Genomic DNA, 24,266 nt, shown 5'->3' with positions numbered 1-24,266 from the left:
CCCCTGAGTCAGAACTTACGCTGGGGAGCTTTGCTGGGGCCATCACGATGTGTGGGTGTCCAGGCCTCCGGAAGGAAAGGATTCCCAGCATTCCTAAAGCCATGGTCCTGGAATCTAGGTCCCTCCTTAGGCTGAGATACCAGCTGAGAGTTAAGCAGTTTGGGGAGAATGAAGTTTAGGAAGCCAGCCTTACAAACAACACAGAGAGGTCATCTATAATGAGAACTGAGGGCAAAATCGATTCAAAGGCCCAGGGACCACTAAAGGTTGGGCAGAATGGGCCGTGTTTGGAAACTGTTTGGGTGGGATTGTGAAACTAACTGCGAGCAACTGAATAGGCGGAGGGGGCTTTAGAGACTTGTGCCAGTGACTGAGGGCTCAGGCGCAGAGAGAGACCCGGGGCTTTGTACCTGGTAGAGTTAAGGAGCGCTGGCGTTGCGTTGGGGGAAGAAGGAAAGCCCCACCCCGCTCCCCCGGGAGTAGGGAGGAATGGGTGCTTTGGCCCCCAGGGCTCCGGTCCTGGCATGGCCTGGGCCGCCTCCCCGACTCCATCATCGCTGTCATTCCCGGCCTCAAGCCTCCACCGCCCCCACACGTGCCGCCACAGGGAGCGGCCCGATCAAGGCGTGACGCTTCGAAGGGTGGGGCCTCACTTATTCCCCTATTTAAAGGGGAAAGAGGCCGCGGCGCCGGCCCCAGGACCCGACCCGGCCCCAGGAGAATCTGCTCGTTCTGTTCACGGAGCTGGCCGCGTTAGCGACGTCCTCGAGTCCGCGGCGGGCACGATGCAGCTCTTGGTGAGGGTACCCTCTCTTCCGGAGCGGGGCGAGCTGGACTGCAACATCTGCTACCGTCCTTTCAACCTCGGGTGCCGCGCGCCCCGCCGCCTGCCCGGAACGGCGCGCGCCCGCTGCGGCCACACGATCTGCACCGCCTGCCTCCGCGAGCTGGCGGCGCGCGGGGACGGCGGCGGGGCGGCCGCGCGCGTGGTGCGCCTGCGCCGCGTGGTCACGTGCCCCTTCTGCCGCGCGCCCTCGCAGCTCCCTCGCGGCGGCCTCACGGAGATGGCTCTTGACTCGGACTTGTGGTCGCGATTGGAGGAAAAAGCGCGGGCCAAGTGCGAACGAGATGAGGCTGGGAACCCGGCCAAGGAAAGCAGCGACGCTGACAGAGAGGCAGAGGAAGAAGGGGAGAGCGAGAAGGGGGCGGGGCCTAGGAGTGCTGGGTGGCGCGCGCTCCGGCGGCTCTGGGACAGGGTCCTGGCGCCTGCGCGGCGCTGGCGGCGTCCGCTGCCTAGCAACGGTGAGGGGCTGCCCGGGGAGGAAGCAGGGGAGAGAGCGCCGAGGAATACCGAGGTTCGTTGGCATGCTCCTGCTGCCACTAACCCTTCTTCTTTCCCCCAGTGCTCTACTGTCCGGAGATCAAGGACATTGGCCACCTGACCCGTTGCACGTTGTAACCGAGGAACTCGGAAGCTACAGCCGAAGGAAGGTGGGAGCTGCAGCCTCGCGGGGGCTGATGTCAAGACTACTCTCTCTCAGATCCCAGGATTGGCATGTGATGAGAGAGATGAGCCGAAGGCAGGAGGGAACGCCCAGGGAGGTGTTGATGCTGAGTTGGGGAGGCTCCTAGACGAACTCGCCCCCATCTACTGACTGTGCCAGTCTTACATTTTCAGGATGGAGTGGCCAAGGGATGATATAAACAAAGCCTACGTTACCGTGGGAAGAAGACAGACTGTTTTCTTAGCTGGGACTTTGGCTTTTGTCCAGGGTGGCTCTGGTGTGTGGGAGCAACAGGTCCCATTTTAGCAATTCTTTGTCAATGGTTTGAATTTTTTTTTTTTTTTAAGATGGAACGGGAGAGAAGAGGCTAATTTTCGCGTCATGTTAATCTCACTTCTCTGGCATGTAAGGGTGCTGGTATGCCTGCTGTCTCCCCACTCCCAGTTCTGTGTTCCAGAAATTGAGATGGCTCCCTGCCTGTGACTATGATTAGGAGCCTTGCTTCATTTCAGAATCTCCCTTCAACCTGCTAGGGCAGGTATCAGAAATTCCAAAGGGCATTTATGTGAGGCACCTAATTAGAGCCTATCAAAGTAGGAAGGGAGAGCCATTTGAAAGGCATCATATTTCAAACTTTTGCTATTATCTGTGTTATCTTTACAGTCACGGGAACACACTAGCGCTACTGAAAAGATACTTATACAATTTTAAGTGTCTTTAAAATTTGTGTCCCATAATGGGACATCACCTGTTGTATATATGCCATGTATTCTATTTTAGAATCCTGTAAGTATCTTATGACCATAAAGTCATAGTCAAGGACCAGCAGTGTTGGTGTACTGTCAACGGAAGTGCACAGTCTCACTCTAGGATCCCACTCCAGACTTCCTGAATCAGACTCTGGCAGGGTTTTTTGGTTTTTTGTTTTTGTTTTGAGCCAGAGTCTCACTGTGTCGCCCAGGCTGGAGTGCAGTGGCGTGATCTCGGCTCACTGCAGCCTCCGCCTCCCAGGTTCAAGCGATTCTCCTGCCTCATCCTCCGGAGTAGCTGGGATTACAGGCGCCTGCCACCACACCTGGCTAATTTTTGTATTTTTAGTAGAGATGGGGTTTCACCATGTTTGTCAGGCTGGTCTCAAAACTCCTGACCTCAGGTGATGCGCCCACCTTGGCCTCCCAAAGTGCTGGGATTATAGGAGTGAGCCACCGCGCCGGGCCAGACTCTGGCATTTTAACAATCCCAGGTGATGTGTGCGCATGTGAAAATTTAAGTACCATTGGTCTAGATCCTACACTCTTTAGGATACCACCATCTGTAGGTAGAATATTTAAAGCATAATAGGTATGACTGATAGATTATTTTATCCAAAGTTGTTTTTTTTTTTTTTTTTTTTTGAGATGGAGTCTTGCTCTGTTGCCCAGACTGGAGTGCAGTGGTGTGATCTGGGCTCACTGCAAGCTCTGCCTCCTGGGTTCACGCCATTCTCCTGCCTCAGCCTCCCAAGTAGCTGGGACTACAGGCACCCGCCACCACGCCTGGCTAATTTTTTTGTATTTTTAGTAGAGATGGGGTTTCACCGTGTTAGCCAGGATGGTCTCGATCTCCTGACCTCATGATCCGCCTGCCTCGGCCTCCCAAAGTGCTGGGATTACAGGCGTGAGCCAGCACGCCCGGCCCCAAAGTTCTAAAGTAACATTCTATTGCTAAAGAAATCCTAACCTACTATGTAACATTTTTCTCTTAGTTAAAAATGTGAACTTATTATTAACCTCAATTTTTTAGAGGCCTCCAATCTTTTTAAAATATAAATATTTTTGATTGACAAATCATAATTATACACTTATGGGGGTATAAACCTCAATTTTTGTAACCCTATTTTGGCATTTTCCTGTCCTTACATCTCAGCTTAAATGCTCCCTCTTTTGGGAGGCCTTTTTCTGCCTTCAACGTAGTAGAGCCTTTTCCTCCACCCCTCTGTAACATAATGCCCTGTTTTATTTTTACTGCTTTTATTTTCATGCTTTGTGGGTGTCCCCACTGGAGTGTAAGCCCTATGGGAGCAAGGGCTGACCTGTGACTGTTTTATCTCCAGGGCCAACAGCAGTGTTACTGTATAGTATGTACTCAATAAATATTTGTTGGCTTTATCTCTTATTTTTTAATATAATAGCCTTGTGAACTAAGTGTCTGGCTTCTCTCAATCTCTGAGAGGCTCTGTTTAGTGAACAATAAACATCAAGGAAGTGCCTAGCAGTTCAAATCTTTGGTAAGCTAGACAGATCTGACCCTCAACGCCTTAAAAAAAAAAAAAAAAAAAAAAAAAAAAGTGTGCCTTTGCTTCATACTGGAGCTGAACCTGTGGAGCTGTAGTGACCTCTACTGACTCTTAGGGGAACTAAGCAACTTGAAGGTGGAAAGGATGATCAAAAGGATGGGTGGAAGGCAGTTTTGAATCTTGCTAGGCGCTCCTCCCACTACATTTCTGTCCAGTAAGTCCCACTCTCTCTGAAGTCAACCTGAGGCTACGTAGGTATCTGCTGCTCACCCTCCTCTACAGAGGCCATGACATAGCTGGGGCTGGAAGAACCTCAGTTTTAGTGAATAATCTAAGAGATAAAAATGAGGAAAAGGAAAAAGTTGTAAGATTTTTTTTAAAAAGAAAAGGCAGAAAGCAACAACCTTTCTTATCCCTCCCCCCAAAAACTCCCCCCCCATAAAAAATAACAGAGCACACAGAAAGGAAAGTATAATTTATATGTACAACCAATAAACCTGATACAGAAGAGGGGATCAGGACAGACCAGGAGTGGGTGTGAAGAGAGACTGGGAAAGGGGCAGCAAGAAAGTGAAGGGGCAGCAAAGAGGAAGTGGGGGGTTCGCCATGCAAACTGCCACTCTCCCCGGCCCCTCCTGGGAGGGGGGATGTGCCCACATTTCCCTAGCCTGCCCTCCACTATTTTGCTCTGGTCCCAACGACAAGGTAGCTCCCAAGACCCTGACTAGGTCCCCTGCCTGACTTATACAAATTTAGTCTGTATCCAGGCCTTGAGGAGGGAGGGTAGTAGAAGTCTTCCAGGAACCTGAGCCCCAGAGCTGGGCTTCCACCACATCTGGCCCATTGTATTCTCTCCCACCCTTCTAGGTTACCTGGGTCCCTAGAACAGGTTGGGGAGCTCCTCTTTGGCTTGAGGGAGTATCACCCAACCATTACTCTTTTTGTAGGGGTGGTCCTTGGTCCCTAGGGAGGGGGGAACATTCCCAACACAAGATGCCGGTACACAGGAGGTAACTGAGCCAGTGAACGGCACCTTTATTCTGAGGCTGAACAGCAATTGACTTCCTCCCTCATAACTGCTCCACCCTCCACGTGGGGAGAGGTAGGGGACGGTAACATGCAGCCACCCCTCCTCGTCCCTTCCTCCCTCCCAGGGCTCATTTTCATCCCTCTCTAAAGTCCCCCTCCTCTCTTCAAAGCTCTCTTCCCCACAAAAGTTCCTAAAGGCCAGGCAAGGCTGATTCTCCACTTCCACATGAGATAGAGCTGATTCTGCAGGGAAACGGCTGGGGAGGCTCCACCTCTTTCCTCCCCACAACCATTTACTGGGAAGTTGTGTATACTTGGCAGTGTGGGAGGAAGGTACTTGGAAGACCCTGCCAGCCATCTCCCACCCAGACTTCTTCTCACCAGCACAGTCTTCAAGGCTTGGTGGGAAAGGTGTGTGGGAGTGGAGAAAGACAAAGGGCCCTTCTTGAAGAGAGGAGCTGCAGAGAGGGGCAAAGGGGTTCCTAGCCCAGTGATGGCCCAAGGGGTGGGGAAGGTGGAGGGCTGGCAGCAGGCCCCAGCGCTTGAGCTGGGGGTCGGCCTCGGGGACGGGGCCTGGGTGAAGGGCAGGCCTGGGATCCAGTCAGTCGTCTATACAGATCACCTCCCCGGCTCGGGGCTCCTTCCGATCCAGCCCGTCTGACACCAACGCCCCCACCATTTCCTTCTCCTTCTTCACAAGCACTGGAGGGCCGTTGGTGGCGGCTGTTTGGGAAAGGGGTAAGGAAAGATCAATCTCCACATCACTCCCAAACGTCACTTCATGACAATGGTGAATTCTCACTTCTAGGTCACCTCCTGCCACTTCCCGTTGCCCCACGTAAGGGAGGGAAGACCCGGGCAAACCCCTTTCCCTGAGATTCCACTTTGTGCTACATGATTGAACACATGTTCCCACTCTCTAACCCCTCGGGTTTCATATTCACTTTCCCTTGAAGGAACCCGGAGGGAGGTGGCTCGGGTAGAAGACACCAAGCCACAGATCTACTAAAACTCTGGTTTTTAATAAAGGGGACTGAAGAGGGGTTAAGAAAGGGATGGGTGGGGGGACAGCCTAGAACAACTCTATCCCATAAAACACCGGATACCACCAAGGAAATGAGATGGACTAGAGCAGTTAAAGGGCAGCTGAGCAGAAATAAAGTTTGGCAAAGGAGGAGTGTGAGTAGCAGGGGGTAGGAAAACACCAGCTGACCTGTGATGAAGGACCCTGCAGGCATCTGGCTGTAATTGGCGCCTGCGGCGGCCAGGGCCCCTACGGGTGCGGCGCTGAAGGCCGCCCCGTACCCCGGAGGTGTAGCGTAGGGACCCGGGGGGAAGGCCTGGAACAGAGAGGAAGCAGAAGTTGGAGTTAGTTCATAGTCTGTGACAGGAAAGAAGCTGTAGGGGAGACATTATGAGCCACACTCCACAACTGCTAAGGGTAGGATACACAGGCAGGGAGACTCACTCAAGGGTGATGACTGTGTTCTAGCAAGTTGTTTTTCCATATTGTATAGGATTCTGATGGAAGTGTTTGTATGTGTGCAGGAGGAACACAAACAGGGAAAACTGGAGCTAGGGGGAAAGAGGGTTACCGGTGTGGGGTGAGGCTCCGTGCCCTTGCTGGCCAGCCGGCTGAGGATGCTGCGCTCGGACATCTGAAGGCGGGCTGCGATGGGGGGTATTCGGGACAGCGTGGCTGGCAGGCGGGTCACGTCCGCCTTCATGTCGCTCAGCAACTCCTCCAGCTGGTTCAGAACTGGGGCCCGGGCCACAGAGAAAGAAGGGCAAGAGAAAGACAGGGAAATACAGAGATGGAGCCAGGAAAAGAGAAGCATCAGATGGACAGATACAGGCAGAAAAAGAGCAAGAGAGGAGAACACAGATGTCAAAGAACCAGAGATCAAGAAAGTAAAAGAAGTAGATGGAAAACAGAAGCAACTCAGGGGAAAAGAAAAAGTGTCAGGAAAAGAGACAGAGAGACCAGATTACCACAGAAGACAGATGGAGAGAAAGAAGAAAGAAAAAGGGAGCATGGAGGAAAGGAAGATGGGGGGACATTGGAAGACATGGGGGCGGGGAGTTGTCAGAACATCTCATACTGGAAGAGCAAGGTTTGGGGTTGGGGATGATGGGGAGGAAATAGTCAGGAGGCATGGGAGGTGGTAAGTGTCAAAGCTTTAAGGAATCACGGTTTTAATATGTAAGGGGAGAGGGAGGTTAGAAGGTCAGTATTACAGATTCAAGGAATTAGAACAGGGATCAAAGGGGCCAGGAGTCAGTGACTACACCAGGCAGGATTAGATGGTTAGAGGGCTTTGGGATATAATCTCTATCATTGGCAAGGTGAGAGGGGGTAGGAGGAAAGGTCGAAGGTCAAAGGGAAGTTTCATGGGGTAAGGTCAGAGGGTTGGATGGGTGGTAGTTTCTGCCTTATGGGGTGAAACACATGTGAGGGAATGTGATTTGTTTGATCACAGCCAGGGATCTGTATGGTGCATTCACAGTCCAAGGCCCCTAACTGGATGATGTTAGCAGTATGGCAGGCATGCAGTTCCACTGCCAGTGAAGAGGCCCCACTGTGTGGAGGGGACACAGAGGCTGGGGCAGGTCCCTCTATTGGGCACGGATGTGAATGCTATCAGACATGGATGAGGGTTGGCTTGCACAAGTCCTAGAGGCTAAAATCCAAGGGGGTGCCAGGTCGGTAGGAGTGGGGTTAGAGGTCAGAGGGGGATGGTTCAGCAGGTAGAGGGGTCAGAGGGGTGGGAAGATTTTGAGGGGTGCGGGGTGAAGACTTACGCAGCGTTGTGGGCCCTCCCCCGCGCGGGGCCGCCGCGGCCCTTACCCTTGTGCAGGACGGCGTTGGCCGGCTTGTTCCCCGCCAGCGACTCCTTGGAGAGGTGCTGGTGGCTCTCGGCCAGGCACTCGGCCTCGGCGAAGCGGGCGTGGAGGGCCATGGCGGGGTGCGCCGGCTCCTGCGACAGGTTCAGGTAGGCCGCCCGCCGCAGCTGCTCCTCAATCACCAGCGCCTGCTCCAGGAGCTGAGGGCACAGAGTTGGGAGGTGAAGGTAGGGCTCTGCCAGCAGTGGGTGAGGGGGTGGGGGGGCGGACATAGCAAGAGACCCACCCTGCCCTCACTGCTGGCCCAGGGCACTCCTAGCTCCAAACCCACTGCGAACCTCGCATCAACCCTGACCCAGAACACACTCCCAAGCACAAGGTTACACTTTGGTCTTGGCCCCAAGTATCACCTCAGCCCTGAAGGTGTTAACTTTCCCTAGGTTCCAACTAGATCTGGTCTCACTTCTGACCCAAGCCCGTCTATAACCCGCTCCTTTCCTCCCTCATTCCCACCTTGAACCTCCGGGCCAGGAACTTATTTTTCATCTCCAGAAAGTTCCCCTTATTGGCTTCAGTTTTAAATGGCTCGTTGATAATGGCAAATTGAGCATCATTCTGGATGTCCTGCCACCGTGCATAGCCATGGCTACCAATGAAGGAAAGGGAACCATCAAGGAATTTAACAGGAATGGGCTTGGCTTTGAACACTTCTTCCTTTTGGCTTGACTCCCCAAAGTGTGGCACTAGCCCTGTCCCTGGGTGTGAAATCATCTTTTTTTTTTTTGCCAGCTTGAGAGAACCTTTTCCTTCTTGCATGTGTATCAAAGGATACAGGACAATCCCAGCCAGAAGCCAATAGTCATGTCTTCTGTGCCAGATCTCATTGAGTTTCCCCGAGGAAATAGCTGCCCGTTCCTCATTCTGCCACAGTGTGTGAAGCTCTGCAAAGAAGGCAGCAGACAGAAGAGGTAACAGGGTTTTGCAGACTGCACTCAGTCCAACAGACAGGTAGAGATGGAGAAACTGAATAATGAAAGGGAACTAAGGGCTCCTGAAGAGGAATGGGTAAAGGTTAGGTTTGGAACAAACTCAGTTCTAACCAGGTTCGTTAGAATTAAGAATAAAGGTGGGATTAGGGCCAGCTTTGGAGTTAAGAGGGATACTTAAGAAAGATTTAGAGCAAGGATCGGAGTCAGCATGCAACATACTTCATTGGAAGTTACTTGGAATTAAAGGTAGCAGGAAGCCTCAGGCAAAACGAGAAACCCCATGAGGATGAGCAGATCCCCTTGAGGAGCAGAAAGCAGCGAGAGTCTCCCCAACCTGTGAAGCCACCATCGGCGATATTGAACATGAACCGGGGCTTCTCTGTCTTTTCCTCTCGTCGCCCATTGGACCGTGGCTCATCTCGAGGCCCTGGTCGAAGCTCCCGGTCACCTTTTACATCTTCTGCTAGGACAGACAGGGCAAAGCTCACACCTCGGGACACCCTCCTCCCAGGTCCCAAGACTACTATCTGTACTGTACTGTACTGGCCTTTCAAACAGCTACCCGCCCAGGACCCAAGCATTCGGTTCCCCAGACTCCACCTCCCCTGATGCCCTCTGGGACCCAGGTGTCCGGTCCTTCCACCCATTACCTCTCTTGCCCAAATCCCCTGTTTCCCCCTCCGGCCTCTCCCTGTGTTCCTGTCCATCCAACGGCTTCTCCTCCCCCCTTTCTCCTGGCGTCGACTCTGTGGCTGTGGGAGGGGGTAGGGGATAGGAAGGGAGGATGTTACCCTCATCCCCTGACCCCAGAAGAGGGAAATCCCAAATTCTAATCCCCCATCACTCCTAAGGCCATGCACCCACCTGACTTCTCTCTGTCCCCACGGTACCCAGGTTCAGGCTCCATCTCTCCAGGCACCCCTGGCACCTCATCCTCTAGAGGAATCTTCCTTGGCTCCAGCCGCTCCCCAAGTGATGGGGCTGGGCTGGGGGCATCAGCCTGGAAGAGGACAATGGGGTCAGGACGAGCCAGAGGGCTCCCAGGTACCTGGCCTCCAAGCCCCCTCCCCTCCCGCTCCACAGGGGAATCCAGGGAGCCACACACCTCTGTCTCCATCTTCTCCCCAATTCTGCTGTTCTTCTCTGGCTTTTCCTCCTGGTTTTCAGCTTCCTCCTTCTCAAGAGGTGTCCTTATGCCTTCTCCTTTCTCACTTGGAGCTGGAGTAGCTGCAGGGGAAGGCACAGTGATAAAGACAGAGATTCTCCCGCCCTGACTCCTGGCTCCCTTTCTGTCTCTCCCACCATCCTGACTTCTGATTACCAGGTTTAGAGGTGCAGGGACTGTTGGTAGCAGAAGCCTCAGGAGTGGTGGGAGACGTTTTGGTAGGAGAGGAGGCTCTGGAGGAGCGCTTAGAATCGGCGCTGGGGTCAGGCATCAGTTCCGGCATTGACCAACGCCCATTGATGTGCTCAAACTCCTGCACCTGGGGTGGCAGGGTGGGAGGGTTAGGTGTCAGCTCCAGGCGCTTACAGACAGGAAGCTCCAGTCTCCTCCGTCTCACACCAGCGCAAGCTTACAACTCAGGGACAGAGGCAGAGGAAGGACAGAGACTAGGCAGCCAGCTTGATTCTTTGGGTGACAGGAAGACTGATACCTTCTTTTTGACGAGAGACATGACTCCAATGCGGGTCAACACCTGCTGGCGACTCAGTCCCTCCCGAGGGACCCCATCGGCAAAGGTTTCAGAGCCGTCTGCCCCAGGCTCACACAGATGGCGCATGAACAAAGACACATAGGCCCTAAGGAGCATGGGAGTGGGAGGAGGGTTAGGGGAGCCACAGAAGGGGTATAGGGCAGTGAGGGAGGCGCAAGGATGACTGAGGACCCCCAAACCCCCAAATCCCCAGGTGCTCCAGGGCTCCTCCCCTGGGCCTCTCACTCTCACCATTACCAGCCCTCCAAGTCCTAACTGTCCCCCTGCGCCCCACCCCTGGGTCTTTCCCTTTGGCCTTGGTACTTAATTCCTGGGCCCCATCAGTCAGCTCTTCATCCTTTCCACCAGCTCCTCCTGCCAGGTTATTGTGGTCAAGTAAATGTGAGGCTAGGACAGCCCAGGAGAGGCTCCTTGCTTCAACGCCCCTCCCCTGGAAAGGATGCCTGGCCCCTCTACTCTAGGCTCGGCTGAGGGGAGGTGGAGTGGGCTGAGACCACCCCCCAGGAAATCGAGCCAGGAAGTATTGTATGACAGGGAGGGTGATAATCAGTTGAGTAAGGTCACATCATATGGCGGCCCCAAGGAAGAAAGGAACACCCAAAGCTCTTCCCCTTGCGTCCAACTCAGCCCTGTATCACCCACACTCACTTAAACTCCTTCTCAGTCTTGCCCCTAAGGTCCCGCACCAGCCACTGTGTGGTGAAGGCATCCTGTGGTGGCATCCCCCAGCGCATCACAGCATTGAGGAAAGCCTTCCGCTGACGGGTGTTGAAGCCCAGCACCTGAGGGTGGGAGCAAGGAGGCAATGGCGACAAATGTCCAGGGTTCTTAGGTCTTGTCCTTTCTACCCTCAGTGATCCAGGCACCAACTTCCAACCCCCTGCCCTCATGCCCTCTTGGAGAACTCAGGAACACTGGGCCCAGCTCTCACCTCAATGTTGCCCCCGACTCGGGCCAGCAGTGGAGGCAGTGGCTTATCTTTCTCATTCCGGAGCTGCCTCTTTGACTGTCTACGCCCTGAGGGTGGGGATGACATCAGTTAGCTGAGCCACCACCACCTCTAAGCCTCAGTCCTCCTTAGCACCCCATTCCCACAAGACACACAACACAGGAACATTCCTGTCACGTTTGAGGTGCTCCCAATTCTCTCCCAAGCACTTCAGAACTACTAACCCACTAAGTCTAAAAGAACCAGTCATATTTTAACATTAACAGCTGATATCTGACAAAGGCCCAGATTACCAGTGGGAATGGAAAATGATATGGCCTTTCTGGATCTAGCCTATGTGGTCACACACACCGAAGTTTACTAGCGGAGAGACTATGAATATTTCTTCCTTTCTGCTCATCTGCAATCGAGTTTTTCCACACACACACGAAGACTTTTTTACTTGTATAAAAACAGTGGGCTTAAAGCAAACTGGACAATAAAACGGGAAGAGGTGAGGTAGAGTCAGGAACACAGATGTCACCTTCAGGACGTTCATCGAAGTCTTCATCCTCCTCCTCTGAACCCACCGAGTACTCTGACTGGTTGTCTGTAGGGGTGGAAAGGGCCCAGTGGTCAGGGAGGGCTCTCGGGATATGCCCATGCTGAGGCCCTTTCTGGCTGGATTCCTCCCTGCCGAGACTTGTCTACCTTTATTCTGGCCTTGGTCCTTCTGGGAACACCAACTCACTGCCCTAAGTCTGACTTGGGAGCCGCATATCCTACACCATCTCCATTCACCGCCCACCTTCAGTCTCTGGGCCCCTCTGCTTCTCCTGCAAAACCTACTCTAAGCAATGGCCCTGGGTGTCCACAGGATGCCTGTGCAACCACCGAAGAGTTTAAATCTCCTGCAAACCCACCTGGCCTCTGGGTAGTTCCTAATGACTCTACCTTATGTCTTTCCCTTTTAGCAGAGGAAGGCTCTGACTTCTAGGCTTCTCTCTTTCCCTCTAAATAGCTCCAGCCTTCAAGTCCCTACTCAACATCACTTCCCCCGCTTTTACTGCCTGCATCTGGGGCAGTCCTCACCTTGGTCTTCCTGAGCAGCATCATTGTAGTTAACTTGCTTGCGAACCCGCTTGCCCTTGCCTAGATTCCGGGCTAGGTCTTCCTGCTGTTGCTCATAGTGATGCCTCAGCAGCTTCTCCCAGTAGTCAGGGTCCACATTCTCCTCCTGCTTGATGATCTCTCGCTCAATTTCCTCAATCTGAAGGGCAGCAGAATGAATGAACACTGGGGGTCTCCTTCTTTGCTAATCCTTCCACTGCAAGGAAATCCCTACTCTGCTGCGTCAGCCCAATCCGGTCTCCCCACTCCTGCAGCTTCGTGGCTCTGCATACATTTTCTGGACATTGCGCATGTTCCATGCCATCTCTTACCTGCAATGTGCTCTCCTCATGTTTTCTAAATCTCTCCTCTAATCCCTCTGACAGTGTTTCTCCTGCACTGTCTCAGAAGGTACCCTTCTGTGTTTACCAGTACTGTCTGTGCCTACGTTTCTCTCTGAAGTCCAGTCTCACCTATTAGACGAAGAAGTTGTTTGAGGTCCACTACTGTTTTAAGGGGGACGGACCCTCCTACTTCAAGGCCAAGTAAAGGATACTGCCTTCTGGAGATGGCCTGGGATAGATAATGTCTGGCCCCCAAAGCCTCTCACCTTGTCTTCTTCCCGCACGACGTACTGTGCCACCTTGAAGGAGCTGAGATACTCATTCATGTTCTGCACGTCAGTGTCCTCAGTTGCATCCTGGTTCCGGTCCAACAGCCGAGCGATGGCCTCATTGTCATAATGAATCACACTGCTGTCCTCCTCCTTGTTCTCCCCTGGTGAGAGGGAAAACAAAAGGGAACTTTGGGTTCCAAAGTTTAGAAAGGCTGATGGGAAAGCTTCTACTCTGCGTCCTTTTCACAGGAGCCCTAGAGAAGGCTCTTTCCCTGGGAGCCAATGTTGAAAGGTTTTTGTTTTGTTTGTTTTAACCCTACAGGCAAAGAAAGAGGCCAACCTTCCTCCAAGGGCTACTAAAAGAAGGCTCTCCTTCCTTCAAAGGCTGCAGAGAAGAGTTGTTTTTCTCTCCCCAGGGGGCTGAGAAGTGCTCCTGAGAGAGCAGGGGCTTTCACAGAGCTGCAGAAAAGGTTCTCACCCTCGTTTTCATCCTTGAATAGCTCTTCAGTGCCAAATTTGAGAATGTCGTCAAGCTCCTGCTTGGACATGGAGCCTGCCTTGGAGCCCAGCCCAGGCCGCACAACCAGGTGTGTCAGCATCATCTTTCTCTTGGCCACTTGTGTGATTCGCTCTTCCACTGACGCGCGGGTCACAAACCGGTAAATCATCACTTTGTTGGCCTGGCCAATCCGATGAGCCCGGCTAAAGGCCTGCAGGGGCAAGAGAAAGTGGCGGGTGGGTCAGGGGAGTGGCCGGGGAGAAGCTGCCCACAGAGCTGCCTCAGGAAAGAAGGCTGCTGAAGAAGGGCCTTCTCTCCTCCCAGAAGAGATTTATTTCTGACCCCGGAACATGACACCCTCCTCCATGAACCCACATCTCCTTGCTAAATGGTGCAGGGGTTCTAGGATGCGAGTTCCCACCTGGATGTCATTATGGGGGTTCCAGTCAGAATCAAAGATGATGACAGTGTCAGCAGTGGCCAGATTGATGCCCAGGCCCCCAGCTCGGGTGGACAGGAGGAAGCAGAATTGTTGGGCCCCAGGAGCTAGGAGGTGAGAGTTGGATCAGGATTTTCTTGTACCCGGTAGTTCTGTCCACCTGCTCCTAGATGTTCTCTGATGACAAACAACCATGCCCCCAACTCAAAGCCTAAGTTTCCAATGTCCCCCAAGCCAGTCCCCCTCCCATCCCAGGGACCTATCACAGGTTTCTCAGGCCTCCCACACCCACCAGGGACCAGTGTATCTCCCTCACCATTAAACCGATCGATGGCCTCCTGCCTCAGGGCACCCGTGATACCACCATCGATGCGCTCATACTTGTAGCCTTCATAGTCTAAGAAGTCCTCAAGCAAGTCTAACATTTTGGTCATCTAGAGCAAGAGAAAAGGATGGAGTCTGGAATAATGAGGTGGTGGGATGCTTGCTTATTCTAACTACTCCTTTACACAAACTCAACCCTAATCTTTACACCTGAACCCCTGCCCTGTCTTAAGCTCCTCATTATTCCACCTTCTTGTCACACTCTCTTTTCTTATTTTTATTTATTTATTTATTTATTTTGAGATGGAGTCTCATTCTGTTGCCCTAGCTGGAGTGCAGTGGTGCCATCTCTGCTCACTGCAACCTCCACTCCTGGGTTCAAGTGATCCTACCGCCTCAACCTCCCTAGTAGCTGGGACTACAGGCGTGCGCCACCACGCCCAGCTAATTTTTGTATTTTAAGTAGAGACAGGGTTTCACCATGTTGGCCAGGCTGGTCTTGAAACTCCTGACCTCAAGTGATCTTCCTGCCTCGGCCTCCCAAAGTGCTGGGATTACAGGTGTGAGCCACCAGGTCTGGCCCTCTTGTCACACTCTCTTGATTTAAGATTGTTTCTCCTAAGGCAGAGGTTCTCTGAGACCCATGAAAAGGTTTCAGGGAAATCCAGGAACCCCCTGAAAATCCGTACAAAATTGTGTCATTGTATGTGCAGTTTTCTGGAGAGTAGACCCAGAGCTTTCATCACATTTCCAAAGGGTCTGTGCCCTTCACCCTCACCTGCCAATAAGATGAAGAAATAATACCAGTCCCTAAGGAGGCAGATGGCTCACCCTCCCCCTTCCCTCATGCAGCTGAAAAGGAACTAGAGCTGGACCTCAACTTCCAGCAACCTTAAGAACAGGCATCAGAGGCCAAGAATGAACTTGCTATACAGTAATCCCAGCACTTTGGGAGACCGAGGCGGGCAGATCACCTGAGGTCAGGTGATGGAGACCATCCTGACCAACATGGTGAAATCCCGTCTCTACTAAAAATACAAAAATTAGCTAGGCATGGTGGTGCACGCCTGTAATCCCAGCTACTTGGGAGGCTGAGGCAGGAGAATCACTTGAACCCAGGAAGCAGAGGTTGCAGTGAGCCGAGATCGTGCCACTGCACTCCAGCCTGGGCAATAAGAGCGAAACTCTGTCTCAAAAAAAAAAAAAAAAAAAACTCTTACAGGAGGAATCTCCTCATTTGTCACACCAGAGCAGCCACAGGAAGACGGTAAGAAATTAAAGTCTGGAGGATGAGGAGAGGGAAGAGGAAGCAGATGTAAAGACAGCTAAGGGCACAGGTCACCTGCGAGAAGATGAGCACTCGGTGTCCTTGCTCCTTCAGCTTTCGCAGCATCTTCTGGAGCAGCATGAGCTTCCCAGACGACTTAATAAGTGCCCCACCCTCATAAGCCCCACTGGGGAGTTTGGGGGACTCCTGAAAAGGGAGGAGAGAGGAGGAGGAGGGGGTCAGTTGGAAACATGCCCCCATATTCTTACCACACCTAGAAGGCCAGATGCCCGGATCCAGCTTCCACATGTTCCCAATTCCTACTGTTCTCAGAGACCCAGTCCGTGGCTTTCCAGCCCAGCTCCACCCCTGTGGCTCAATACCCACCTCCCCACTACTCCCCACCCATGTTTTCTGAGAATGGGCGTTCGATCAGCTCCCTGCTCTGTGTATCTACCATAGCAGCCACGGGAAAAAGGTATGGATGGTTGCAGCACTTCTTAAGATCCATCATGATATTAAGCAGCGACACCTGGTTCCCACCACCTCGTGAATTCAAGGCCTCAAAATTTCGAGTCAGGATGTATTTGTAGTATTTCCTAAAGGCCAGGAAAGGGGTGTAAAAGAAACATAAATAAAGGAAGCAATTATGATATTGCACTTGGAACGCTCCCATCAATCCCCAAGCCCTACTCCAGGCAGCTCGTCTTGCATCTTACTTCTGCATGGGGCTTAGCTCCACCCGAACGATGAGCTCTGTCTTGGCTGGCATGTTCTTAAAGACATCTGCCTTGAGTCTCCGCAGCATGTGTGGCCCCAGCAAATCATGCAGTTTCTTGATCTGGTCCTCTTTGGATATGTCAGCAAACTCCTCCAGGAAGCCCTCCAAGTTGCTAAGAGCCAGAAGAGAAGAAAATTAACAGGTCGGCAAGTTCCTTGCCCCTGATCTCAGACTTACCACCTGAGATTAATCCTCTACCAGCTCATTTTATCTGCTCCACCTCTCATCTCTGCCAGCTACCCTTAGGGAACCACTTACTTAAATCTCTCTGGGGTGAGGAAGTTCAGGAGATGGAAGAGCTCCTCCAGATTATTCTGCAATGGGGTTCCTGTCAGCAGCAACTTATGATCTATCTTGTAACCATTGAGAACCCTGAAAAACTAAAAGATGGGGCAAGGCAAGGCAGGAAAATGGGCTTATTAGTGATAAGTGACCGACCCACAGCATCAGCCTTTCCCTGCCCCAGCTCCCATCTCACTCAGGATCAGAGGCCCCAAATCTCTGGCCCTCTCCCTCTTCCAACCTGGACGTCCTCCCAGACTACAGAAAATCCCCAGAATTTTTGTTGTTTTTTAGGACCAAGGCAAGTGGGAAGTCCACAACTTCAAGTTTTTTAGGTCTGGAAACCTCACTCACCTTGGACTGGTTGTTCTTGAGTCGATGGGCCTCATCTACCACAAGACAGGCCCAGCGGATGGAACCAAGTGCTGCCTGATCAATGGTGATCAGCTCATACGATGTCAGGAGAACATGGAACTTCACCTGTGCCTCCCTCTGCCAACATAATTATTGCCCATTCAGCTGCCACCTAACAACCATGCACCTACACCTCCAGAACCAGACGCCTTGTCCTGACTGTGGCTCCCAACAGGAGCCATTACTCTGTTCTCCAAGCAGGGATTACAGACCATGGCTCCTAAACCTCTGCCCACATTTCCAGTACCGACAGATCCATGTATGCCCCTGGGAGTACCTGCCATATCTCTAGGATGGTAGTGCAGAGACAGGAGGACAGGTGGAGGAAGAGGAGAAAGGTGAGGAGGGGAATAGAGAAACTGAATTCCTGGCTGAGAAAAAGAAGTGACAGCTTTGAGGGTCTCAGAGGATATGAGGTAGAGGGTCTTACCTTCATCTTAAAAGCTTTCTTGCCCCCTTTGATGGCATTGTCCTCAAAGGAGAATTCATTCTCACGAATGATGGCCCGGCTGTCCTTGTCACCCGTGTATGTCACCACATAGAATTTGGGTGCCCACATCTGGAACTCCCGCTCCCAGTTAATGATGGTAGAGAGTGGGGCACTCACCAGGAAGGGACCTTTTGTGTGGCCCTGGGAGTCAAGAATGGGGGCAGCATAAGTCTAGGCTAGAGGCTGTATACCCTAGTCCTCTGCCAGCTACACCCCTTTATCTTCCCCCTCCCCACTTCCCCAGTCCAGGCGGTCCCCTTCAAGGTCCTAGAATCCAGCACCTCCTTGTAGAGTGAGTAGAGGAAGACGATGGTTTGTATGGTCTTGCCCAGCCCCATCTCATCAGCTAGAATGGTGTCAGTGCCCTGGGCCCAGGAGAAGCGTAGCCAGTTCAGCCCTTCCAACTGATACATGTGCAGGGTGCCTCCAGTGGCTGTGATAAACCGTGGCTGAGTCTCATATTTCACGGTAGGCTATAGAGACAAGAAGTCAGAAAGCTCAAGGAAATAGTCGGCGGCTCCTCCAGTCTTAGTCTCTTCCTCCCTGGCATGGATACCAAGTTGGATTACAATTCCCTCTACTATGGCCTGAGTTTACAAAAGTTCTCACATCTAGTCTTCAGCCCCTCCCCCTCATTCCTTAAGACAATATCCAGCAGCACCATGGGGAAGGGCCAGCTGGTGACAGAGCCACCAGTGGGCTATCTCTAGTGGCTCCTGCCCTTTCAGGCCAAAAGTCTTAGCCACTCTTGGGGCAAGACTGGATGCTGAAGGAAGAGCTACTGTTCACAGAGGTTACTGAATCTCTGGGAAGTTCCATCAGTAGCCCTTGGAAAATCTTTGATCACCATCGCTCCAGAAACAAGAAATGACAACTGAGAGGACTCACATCATTAGTGGGAGAACTGGGAGGCCCATCACCCTGTAGCTCCTTCTTCTTCTTCTTATACTTGCGGGGCTGGGCAGGGTCTTCCCCCATAATTAGTTCTCTGGAAAAAGAGTGGGTCTGAATGAGGCCTCATCCTTGGGAGTCCTACGCTTTCTTTTCTGAACCCATTCCAGACCTACTTCCCACTGTCCATGACCTAGATTTTCCCATATTTCCTTTTTCCCAGGCTCTTTACCCTTGCCCTTTGGATTTCACCTCAAGAGCCAGCCCTCGCCACTCTTGAACATCCTCTTCTCTACTACTCAGCCAGATCTTGTTTCTGTTCCTTACACTACCTCTTTAGCAAGCCCATCTCAAACAACCCAGCTCAGGTGGCCATTGCCCTGAACTCCAGGTTGAATCAGTCCCTACTGTACCCTCATTTTATGCTGGAGTTTTGGCTTTCACGCCCTCATCGTCAGAATCCCTTGAATCCACAAGCTCATTCCCTCACCGGTGTCTCCAGTAGCTTTGCTTATGTTCTTCATATTCAGGGATATTCATTTCATCTTCCTCCCACGTGGACTGGTCATATGGTAAGTCCCTCCATTTTACTAGATAGTGGTAATTCCCCTTTTTATCCACACTGTGGGGCAGGAGGCCATGGGGAGGAGCAGGAGGAAAATATTGCACAGATCACAAACAGAAAGAAGGCCTGAGAAACGCAATTATCAGCAAACACACAAAATTTGTCACCCAACCGTCAACAGTGAGCTGCTGGAAGGGAGATTGGAATAGTTGACCTAGCAGCCTAACCTTCTCAGGATGGTATCCTAAAAATCAGCTATCACAAAACATTCCTGGAGATCCCTCCTTATCATTTGTTCACCTAATCACTAAGTATTTTCCTCATGGGACTCAGAGTCTCGTGGGGAAGGCAGCATTGAAATAACTAAATACATACCATTAAGTTTAGGCAGTAATAAGTACTATGAAGAAGAAATATTCAAAACACTGGTCTGGATGAATTATGTCTCTCATGTTTTGCTTTCATGCCCTCATCCCCAGACTGATGTGCTATGTCTTATGCCACTGGAGATGACAGGAGGCAAAGGACAAAAGAGGCACTGCCTGGCCGGATTTTCCTCCTGTTTTCTCCCGTTCCCCTGGAGGAAACAAGGCCAGAAAGGCTGGAGCTACAGCAGAGGTTATCAAGGTTAGATCAATTACCTGGTTAATCAGCAAATACTAACATGGGGCCATCACCACGGTAAGAATAATGTCATATACCAGGTCTGACTTCCCAGGGACCAAGGATTCACCTGTGGTTGATGATACGGTGGACGGTCATCCACTCTGGCTTGATGCCAAAACGATAGTACTTCTCCTCCATCTCAGCATAGTGTGGGTCTTTCACTTTACGCTTGTCACTCTTCCCATCATCCTCGCCGGAGCCATAGTCCAGGGGTGGGGGCTCATCCATGTCATTCTTCCGCTGGTAGTTTCGATACATAACCAAATGGAAGATTTCCAGCTAACAGGGCACAGAAAAAAGGGAAAGAGATAGTCCTGACACTCACTGAGGACAACAGGGAACCGGGAAGAGGCCGGCAGGAGGAATGGGACAGGGAAAGGGAGCTATGAAAAAGGATGGATTGGCCGGGCACGGTGGCTCATGCCTGTAATCCCAGCGCTTTAGGAGGCTCAGGCGGGTGGATCACCTGAGGTCAGGAGTTCAAGACCAGCCTGGCCAACATGGCGAAACCCCGTCTCTACTAAAAATACAGAAATTAGCCAGGTGTGGTGGCACACGCCTGTAATCCCAGATACTCAGGAGGCTGAGGCAGGAGAATCGCTTGAATGCATGAGGCAGAGGTTGCAGCGAGCCAAGATCGCACCACTGCACTCCAGCCGGGGCAATAAGAGAATAACAGGCGCGTCCCAGCACTTTGGGAGGCAGAGGCAGGTGGATCACCTGAGGTTGGGAGTTCGAGACCAGCCTGATCAACATGGAGAAACCCCGTCTCTACTAAAAATACAAAATTAGCCAAGCGTGGTGGCGCATGCCTGTAATCCCAGCTACTTGGGTGGCTGAGGCAGGAGAATCGCTTGAACCCAGGAGGCAGAGGTTGCAGTAAGCCAAGATCATGCCACTGCACTCCAGCCTAGGCAACAAGAGCGAAACTCCATCTAAAAAAAAAAAAAAAATAGAAAAAAAAAGAAAAAGGATGGATTAGAGATAAATGAGTCAAAGCCAAGACGGAGAATAAATAAAATGAAACAGATGCAACAGTTTCAGAAGACAAGGCCTGGGTGGGGCTCTTACAAGCGAGAGATAGGGAATGGGATTAGAAACATGGAGAATTTTTTTTTTTTTTTTTTTTTTTTTTTTGAGATAGAGTGTCGCTCTGTCGCCCAGGCTGAAGTGCAGGGACACGATCTTGGCTCACTGCAAGCTCCGCCTCCCGGGTTCACGCCATTCTCCTGTCTCAGCCTCCTGAGTAGCTGGGACTACAGGTGCCTGCCACCACGCCCAGCTAATTTTTTTGTATTTTTAGTAGAGATGGGGTTTCACCATGTTAGCCAGGATAGTCTCGATCTCCTGACCTCAGGTGATCCACCCACCTCGGCTTCCCAAAGTACTGGGATTACAGGCGTGAGCCACCACACCCAGCCGAGAATTTTTTTTTAAACAGAGATGGGGTTTCACTATGTTGCCCAGGCTGGTCTCAAGCAATCCTCCTGCCTTGGCCTCCCAAAGTGCTAGGATTATAGGTGTGAGCCACCATGCCCAGCCAGGAATATTATAAAACATGGAAAAAGACAGATAAGGAAGGACATGAAGTTAAGAAAGGCTATGCTATATCTGAGGGAAGAAAGCTAACGGAGACTGAGAGAAAGAGGACTGTAGACCGAAAGAACCACATATGGAAACTAAGCAAGTAGGGTATGAAGGCCACAGGCCTGAAATGAGAGAAAACAAAGAGTATGGGAACCCAACAAACAGAGGAGTAAGAGAGGGAGAGGATGGCAGGAAATGAGGTCATGGGGGAGAGGGAAAGAAAAGGTCCTAGTACCTGAAGCTCCTTGGCCCAGGAGCAGTGCCAGTAGGATAGTCCTACCCACTTGACAAAGAACTCTCGCTCTGATCTGCCTTGAAGAGGACGGGGGGGTGGGACATCTGGATTTCCATCTGCCTGTTGAGGGGCTGGCACTGCTACAGGTGGCTCCCCCCACCGCCAATGTAGGATCTTCTGCACTCGACCCTTCAGCACGGGGCACTTTGGGATGGACACGTACAAGGAGGAGGAAAGAAAGAGGCAGAAAGAACCCATTGTTAGATGAGAAGATAGGGGTCCCACAAGGGTGGGGGAGTGCAGAGAAAGGAAAAGCTGGACATGTGGGCCCCAGGGATGGGGGAAGGGATCAGGCCTGACAGTAAATACAGAGGGGAGATGTTTCCACTCACTGTGCATCGGGGACACAGCCATTCACCATTGGGAATGTCAGGCAGGGGAGGGTTTAGACAATGAATGTGGTAGGAGGAGATGCACGCGTCACAGCACAGGAGCTCCCCGCCGTCCTTGCACACGCGGCAGTACTCCATGTGATCATCCTCCTCCTCCTTCTCCCCTTCCTCCTCTCCCTCCTCTTCGTATTCTTCTTCTTCCTCCTTGGCCTCCCACTGGACCCCCTCCTTCTCCTAGGGGGCCAAGGATAGACACACAGACAGATGGAAGAAATTAAGGAATGAAACTGGAAGATACAGGCAAAGACAGGACACCTGAATCCTAGAAGTGCAGAGAAGACTGGTGGGAACTAAGGAAAAGGACACTCCAGTTTCAGAAATGTTGATTGTGGGAGAAAGGAATACATTAGGATCCTAGACACTCGGACATCTGTTACTAAGAAGTCCAGCCATCTGGGGGCAGGAAGAGGGTAAGTGAAACCAAGGGGGAAAGAGATGGGTGGGTTCCTCAGGGCCATCAGATGCTGGCATTAGGTACTCACACAGTGAGGGCAGCTCCATTTGCCCTCTGGAGCCCGGTCAAGCTCAGGATCAAGGCAGACGAGGTGGTAGGCACGAGGGCAGGTGTCACACAGAATAATTTCCCCACCCTGCTGGCACACCTCACAGTAATCCTGGTGATCCGTCTCGTAGCCATCAACCTCCTCCTCCCCGGCCACTGCAGGACAGCCCAGGACTGTCATATACCCCGGTGGAGGGATAAGGAAGCAGGGCAGGGGGAGATGGAGAGAGAGAGGGAGAAGGGTTGAAGAGAGAAGTCAAAATTGAAAATAAGAATGAGAGGACGGCCCACTGACAGGATCACACACAGTCAACACTCCTTACCCTTCTTCTTCTTCCTTCCTGGCCGGCCTCTCTTTAGTTTCTTGGTGCGGACAGGGCCATCAGGCCGGCCTGAGGCACTGTGGACACTGCCACTGTCCAGGTCTGATTCCTCAGCCTCTGGTTCAGGACCTTCGTCGCTCTGAAAAACATACTGCCCATAGCCCCGTGGCCGTCAGTGAGGCAGACTTCATTCTACGCCCTCCCCAGGCCTTTGGCTTCCTGTTCCGCCATCCCTCACGGATCCCTGTCTCTAGATCCTTGGCCCTCACGGATCCCTGTCTCTGGATCCTTGGCCCCCAGGTGTTTAGTAGACAGGGACGGGTCACTCACCGAGCCTCCTTTCTTCCTCTTGCCACCCAGAAGCCCTAGTTTTATTTTGAGTGGTGCCATTTTCTTTCCCCGAAGCTTCTTGCGTCCATCAGGCACTCGGGGGCTCTTACTCCGCCTCTTATGGCCTGGACCTGAATGAGGAGTCGGGGTGAGAAGAGGAAAAAGGAGAGGTCATGACATCCTGGAATTATGGAGGTCACAGGGGCCTCTGGATTCCTCTGTGGGCTGTGGTTTCACTAAGCCCCACTTCCTGGAAAGCATCTCTCCTCCAGCAATCAGGGCTGGGAAGGCGAGAGTTCCAGACTCTAATGTGAAGACATGCAGTTTGGAAGGTGAGATGACAGTTGTTGGAAGAGAGTTCCCTACCTTTGCCCTCTTTGGTTTTGGCTCTTCGGATGGGTGGGGGCTGGATATCAGCAGCAGGGGGTGGTGGAAGGGCGGGGGGTCCGGAGGGTGCTATGGGGGTGGCCGACGAGACAGCAGCTGACACCTGCTCAGCTACAGCTGCTGCTGCTGCTGCCGCTGCCGCCGCCACAGCAGCTGCTGACCCCTTGAAGGGGTTGTTGGCGCTGAACTCTCTCCATTTGGCCCCAAGGATGGTCATCATCTTAGACATTGGGATCTTAGGATTCTTCTTAGCAATTAGGGGCCTGTAAATATAGAAGCAGAAAACTCGGACCCTTCACAGATGGTCTGGGAACACTGCCATCTCCCCTCATCAATTAAATCTATGTACATGCTAGGATTCCTGGGTGGTGAGAATATGTCCTATTAGGAAAAACAGCCATTTAAAAAAATAAACAAATAAAAAGAAGTTTAAAAAAAGCGGGGAAAGAACAGGTTTAAAAAAGCATTAAAAAAGAAATACAGGCCAGGCACGGTGGCTCATGCCTGTAATCCCAGGCTAAAGCAGGAGGATTGCTTGAGCCCAGGGCTATGAGATAAGCCTGGGCAACAAAGTGAGATCCTGTCTCTACAAAAAATTAAAATAAAAAAATAATAATTAGCTGGGTGTGGCAGCACCTGAGGCTGAGGCAGGAGGGTGGCTTGAGCCCAGGAGTTGGAGGATATAGTGAGCTATGATCACACCACTGCAGTGCAGCCTGGGTGACAGAATGAGACCCTGTCTTTAAAAAAAGGGAAATAGGCTGGGCGCGGTGGCTCACGCCTGTAATCCCAGTACTTTGGGAGGCCAAGGTGGGAGGATC

The 24,266-nt window shown here is 52.0% G+C and overlaps 2 protein-coding genes and 1 non-coding gene across 26 annotated transcripts in view; 1 reads left to right on the top strand and 2 right to left on the bottom strand.

The window, feature by feature from the left end:
• The first annotated feature begins 381 nt into the window (after window positions 1–381).
• RNF227 (ring finger protein 227) lies at window positions 382–3,652 on the top strand. The gene is made up of 2 exons (XM_529924.8): window positions 382–1,302; window positions 1,404–3,652. Exons 1-2 carry the CDS (start codon window positions 525–527, stop codon window positions 1,457–1,459), a joined length of 834 nt encoding a protein of 277 aa, XP_529924.4. The 5' UTR covers window positions 382–524; the 3' UTR covers window positions 1,460–3,652.
• A 588-nt stretch (window positions 3,653–4,240) lies between these two features.
• CHD3 (chromodomain helicase DNA binding protein 3) overlaps window positions 4,241–24,266 on the bottom strand; it is a 27,972-nt gene continuing 7,946 nt past the window's right edge. For 4 of the 24 annotated variants that reach the window (XM_009431765.5, XM_009431772.5, XM_063799539.1 and 1 more), the window contains 36 exons: window positions 23,425–23,708; window positions 23,059–23,189; window positions 22,729–22,879; window positions 22,386–22,579; window positions 21,844–22,077; window positions 21,452–21,655; window positions 19,697–19,908; window positions 18,889–19,020; window positions 18,396–18,495; window positions 17,789–17,980; window positions 17,448–17,648; window positions 16,958–17,095; window positions 16,580–16,701; window positions 16,260–16,433; window positions 15,998–16,139; window positions 15,616–15,747; window positions 14,266–14,383; window positions 13,932–14,056; window positions 13,490–13,721; window positions 13,006–13,172; window positions 12,378–12,555; window positions 11,830–11,895; window positions 11,289–11,374; window positions 11,006–11,139; window positions 10,298–10,442; window positions 9,964–10,126; window positions 9,748–9,869; window positions 9,507–9,642; window positions 9,293–9,394; window positions 8,977–9,105; window positions 8,486–8,594; window positions 8,167–8,299; window positions 7,612–7,853; window positions 6,405–6,568; window positions 6,023–6,149; window positions 4,241–5,532 (listed from right to left, as the gene is read on the bottom strand). In XM_009431765.5, the coding sequence (XP_009430040.2) occupies window positions 5,292–5,532; window positions 6,023–6,149; window positions 6,405–6,568; window positions 7,612–7,853; window positions 8,167–8,299; window positions 8,486–8,594; window positions 8,977–9,105; window positions 9,293–9,394; window positions 9,507–9,642; window positions 9,748–9,869; window positions 9,964–10,126; window positions 10,298–10,442; window positions 11,006–11,139; window positions 11,289–11,374; window positions 11,830–11,895; window positions 12,378–12,555; window positions 13,006–13,172; window positions 13,490–13,721; window positions 13,932–14,056; window positions 14,266–14,383; window positions 15,616–15,747; window positions 15,998–16,139; window positions 16,260–16,433; window positions 16,580–16,701; window positions 16,958–17,095; window positions 17,448–17,648; window positions 17,789–17,980; window positions 18,396–18,495; window positions 18,889–19,020; window positions 19,697–19,908; window positions 21,452–21,655; window positions 21,844–22,077; window positions 22,386–22,579; window positions 22,729–22,879; window positions 23,059–23,189; window positions 23,425–23,708 (5,662 nt within the window). In that variant the 3' untranslated portion in view covers window positions 4,241–5,291. The remainder of the gene's footprint in view (window positions 5,533–6,022; window positions 6,150–6,404; window positions 6,569–7,611; window positions 7,854–8,166; window positions 8,300–8,485; window positions 8,595–8,976; window positions 9,106–9,292; window positions 9,395–9,506; window positions 9,643–9,747; window positions 9,870–9,963; window positions 10,127–10,297; window positions 10,443–11,005; window positions 11,140–11,288; window positions 11,375–11,829; window positions 11,896–12,377; window positions 12,556–13,005; window positions 13,173–13,489; window positions 13,722–13,931; window positions 14,057–14,265; window positions 14,384–15,615; window positions 15,748–15,997; window positions 16,140–16,259; window positions 16,434–16,579; window positions 16,702–16,957; window positions 17,096–17,447; window positions 17,649–17,788; window positions 17,981–18,395; window positions 18,496–18,888; window positions 19,021–19,696; window positions 19,909–21,451; window positions 21,656–21,843; window positions 22,078–22,385; window positions 22,580–22,728; window positions 22,880–23,058; window positions 23,190–23,424; window positions 23,709–24,266) is intronic. The other 20 variants (XM_009431766.5, XM_063799541.1, XM_063799540.1 and 17 more) reach the window with 10 other exon arrangements.
• LOC112206179 (small Cajal body-specific RNA 21) lies at window positions 10,735–10,873 on the bottom strand. Its single transcript, XR_002940378.1, has one exon. It is a non-coding gene; the product is annotated as a small Cajal body-specific RNA 21 (non-coding RNA).

This window comes from Pan troglodytes, chromosome 19 (genome assembly GCF_028858775.2).
Source record: "Pan troglodytes isolate AG18354 chromosome 19, NHGRI_mPanTro3-v2.0_pri, whole genome shotgun sequence".
NCBI classification, from domain to species: Eukaryota; Metazoa; Chordata; class Mammalia; order Primates; family Hominidae; genus Pan; species Pan troglodytes.
This window is presented reverse-complemented; position numbering and strand designations above follow the sequence as displayed.

What these genes read in the sequence shown, in the direction of transcription:
- RNF227 (XM_529924.8), top strand. Translation starts at nt 525, where the DNA reads ATGGCCTGGGCCGCCTCCCCGACTCCATCATCGCTGTCATTCCCGGCC. An exon ending in GCGTCCGCTGCCTAGCAACG is followed by an intron (nt 1,303 to 1,403) that starts GTGAGGGGCTGC and finishes TCTTTCCCCCAG; the next exon opens with TGCTCTACTGTCCGGAGATC.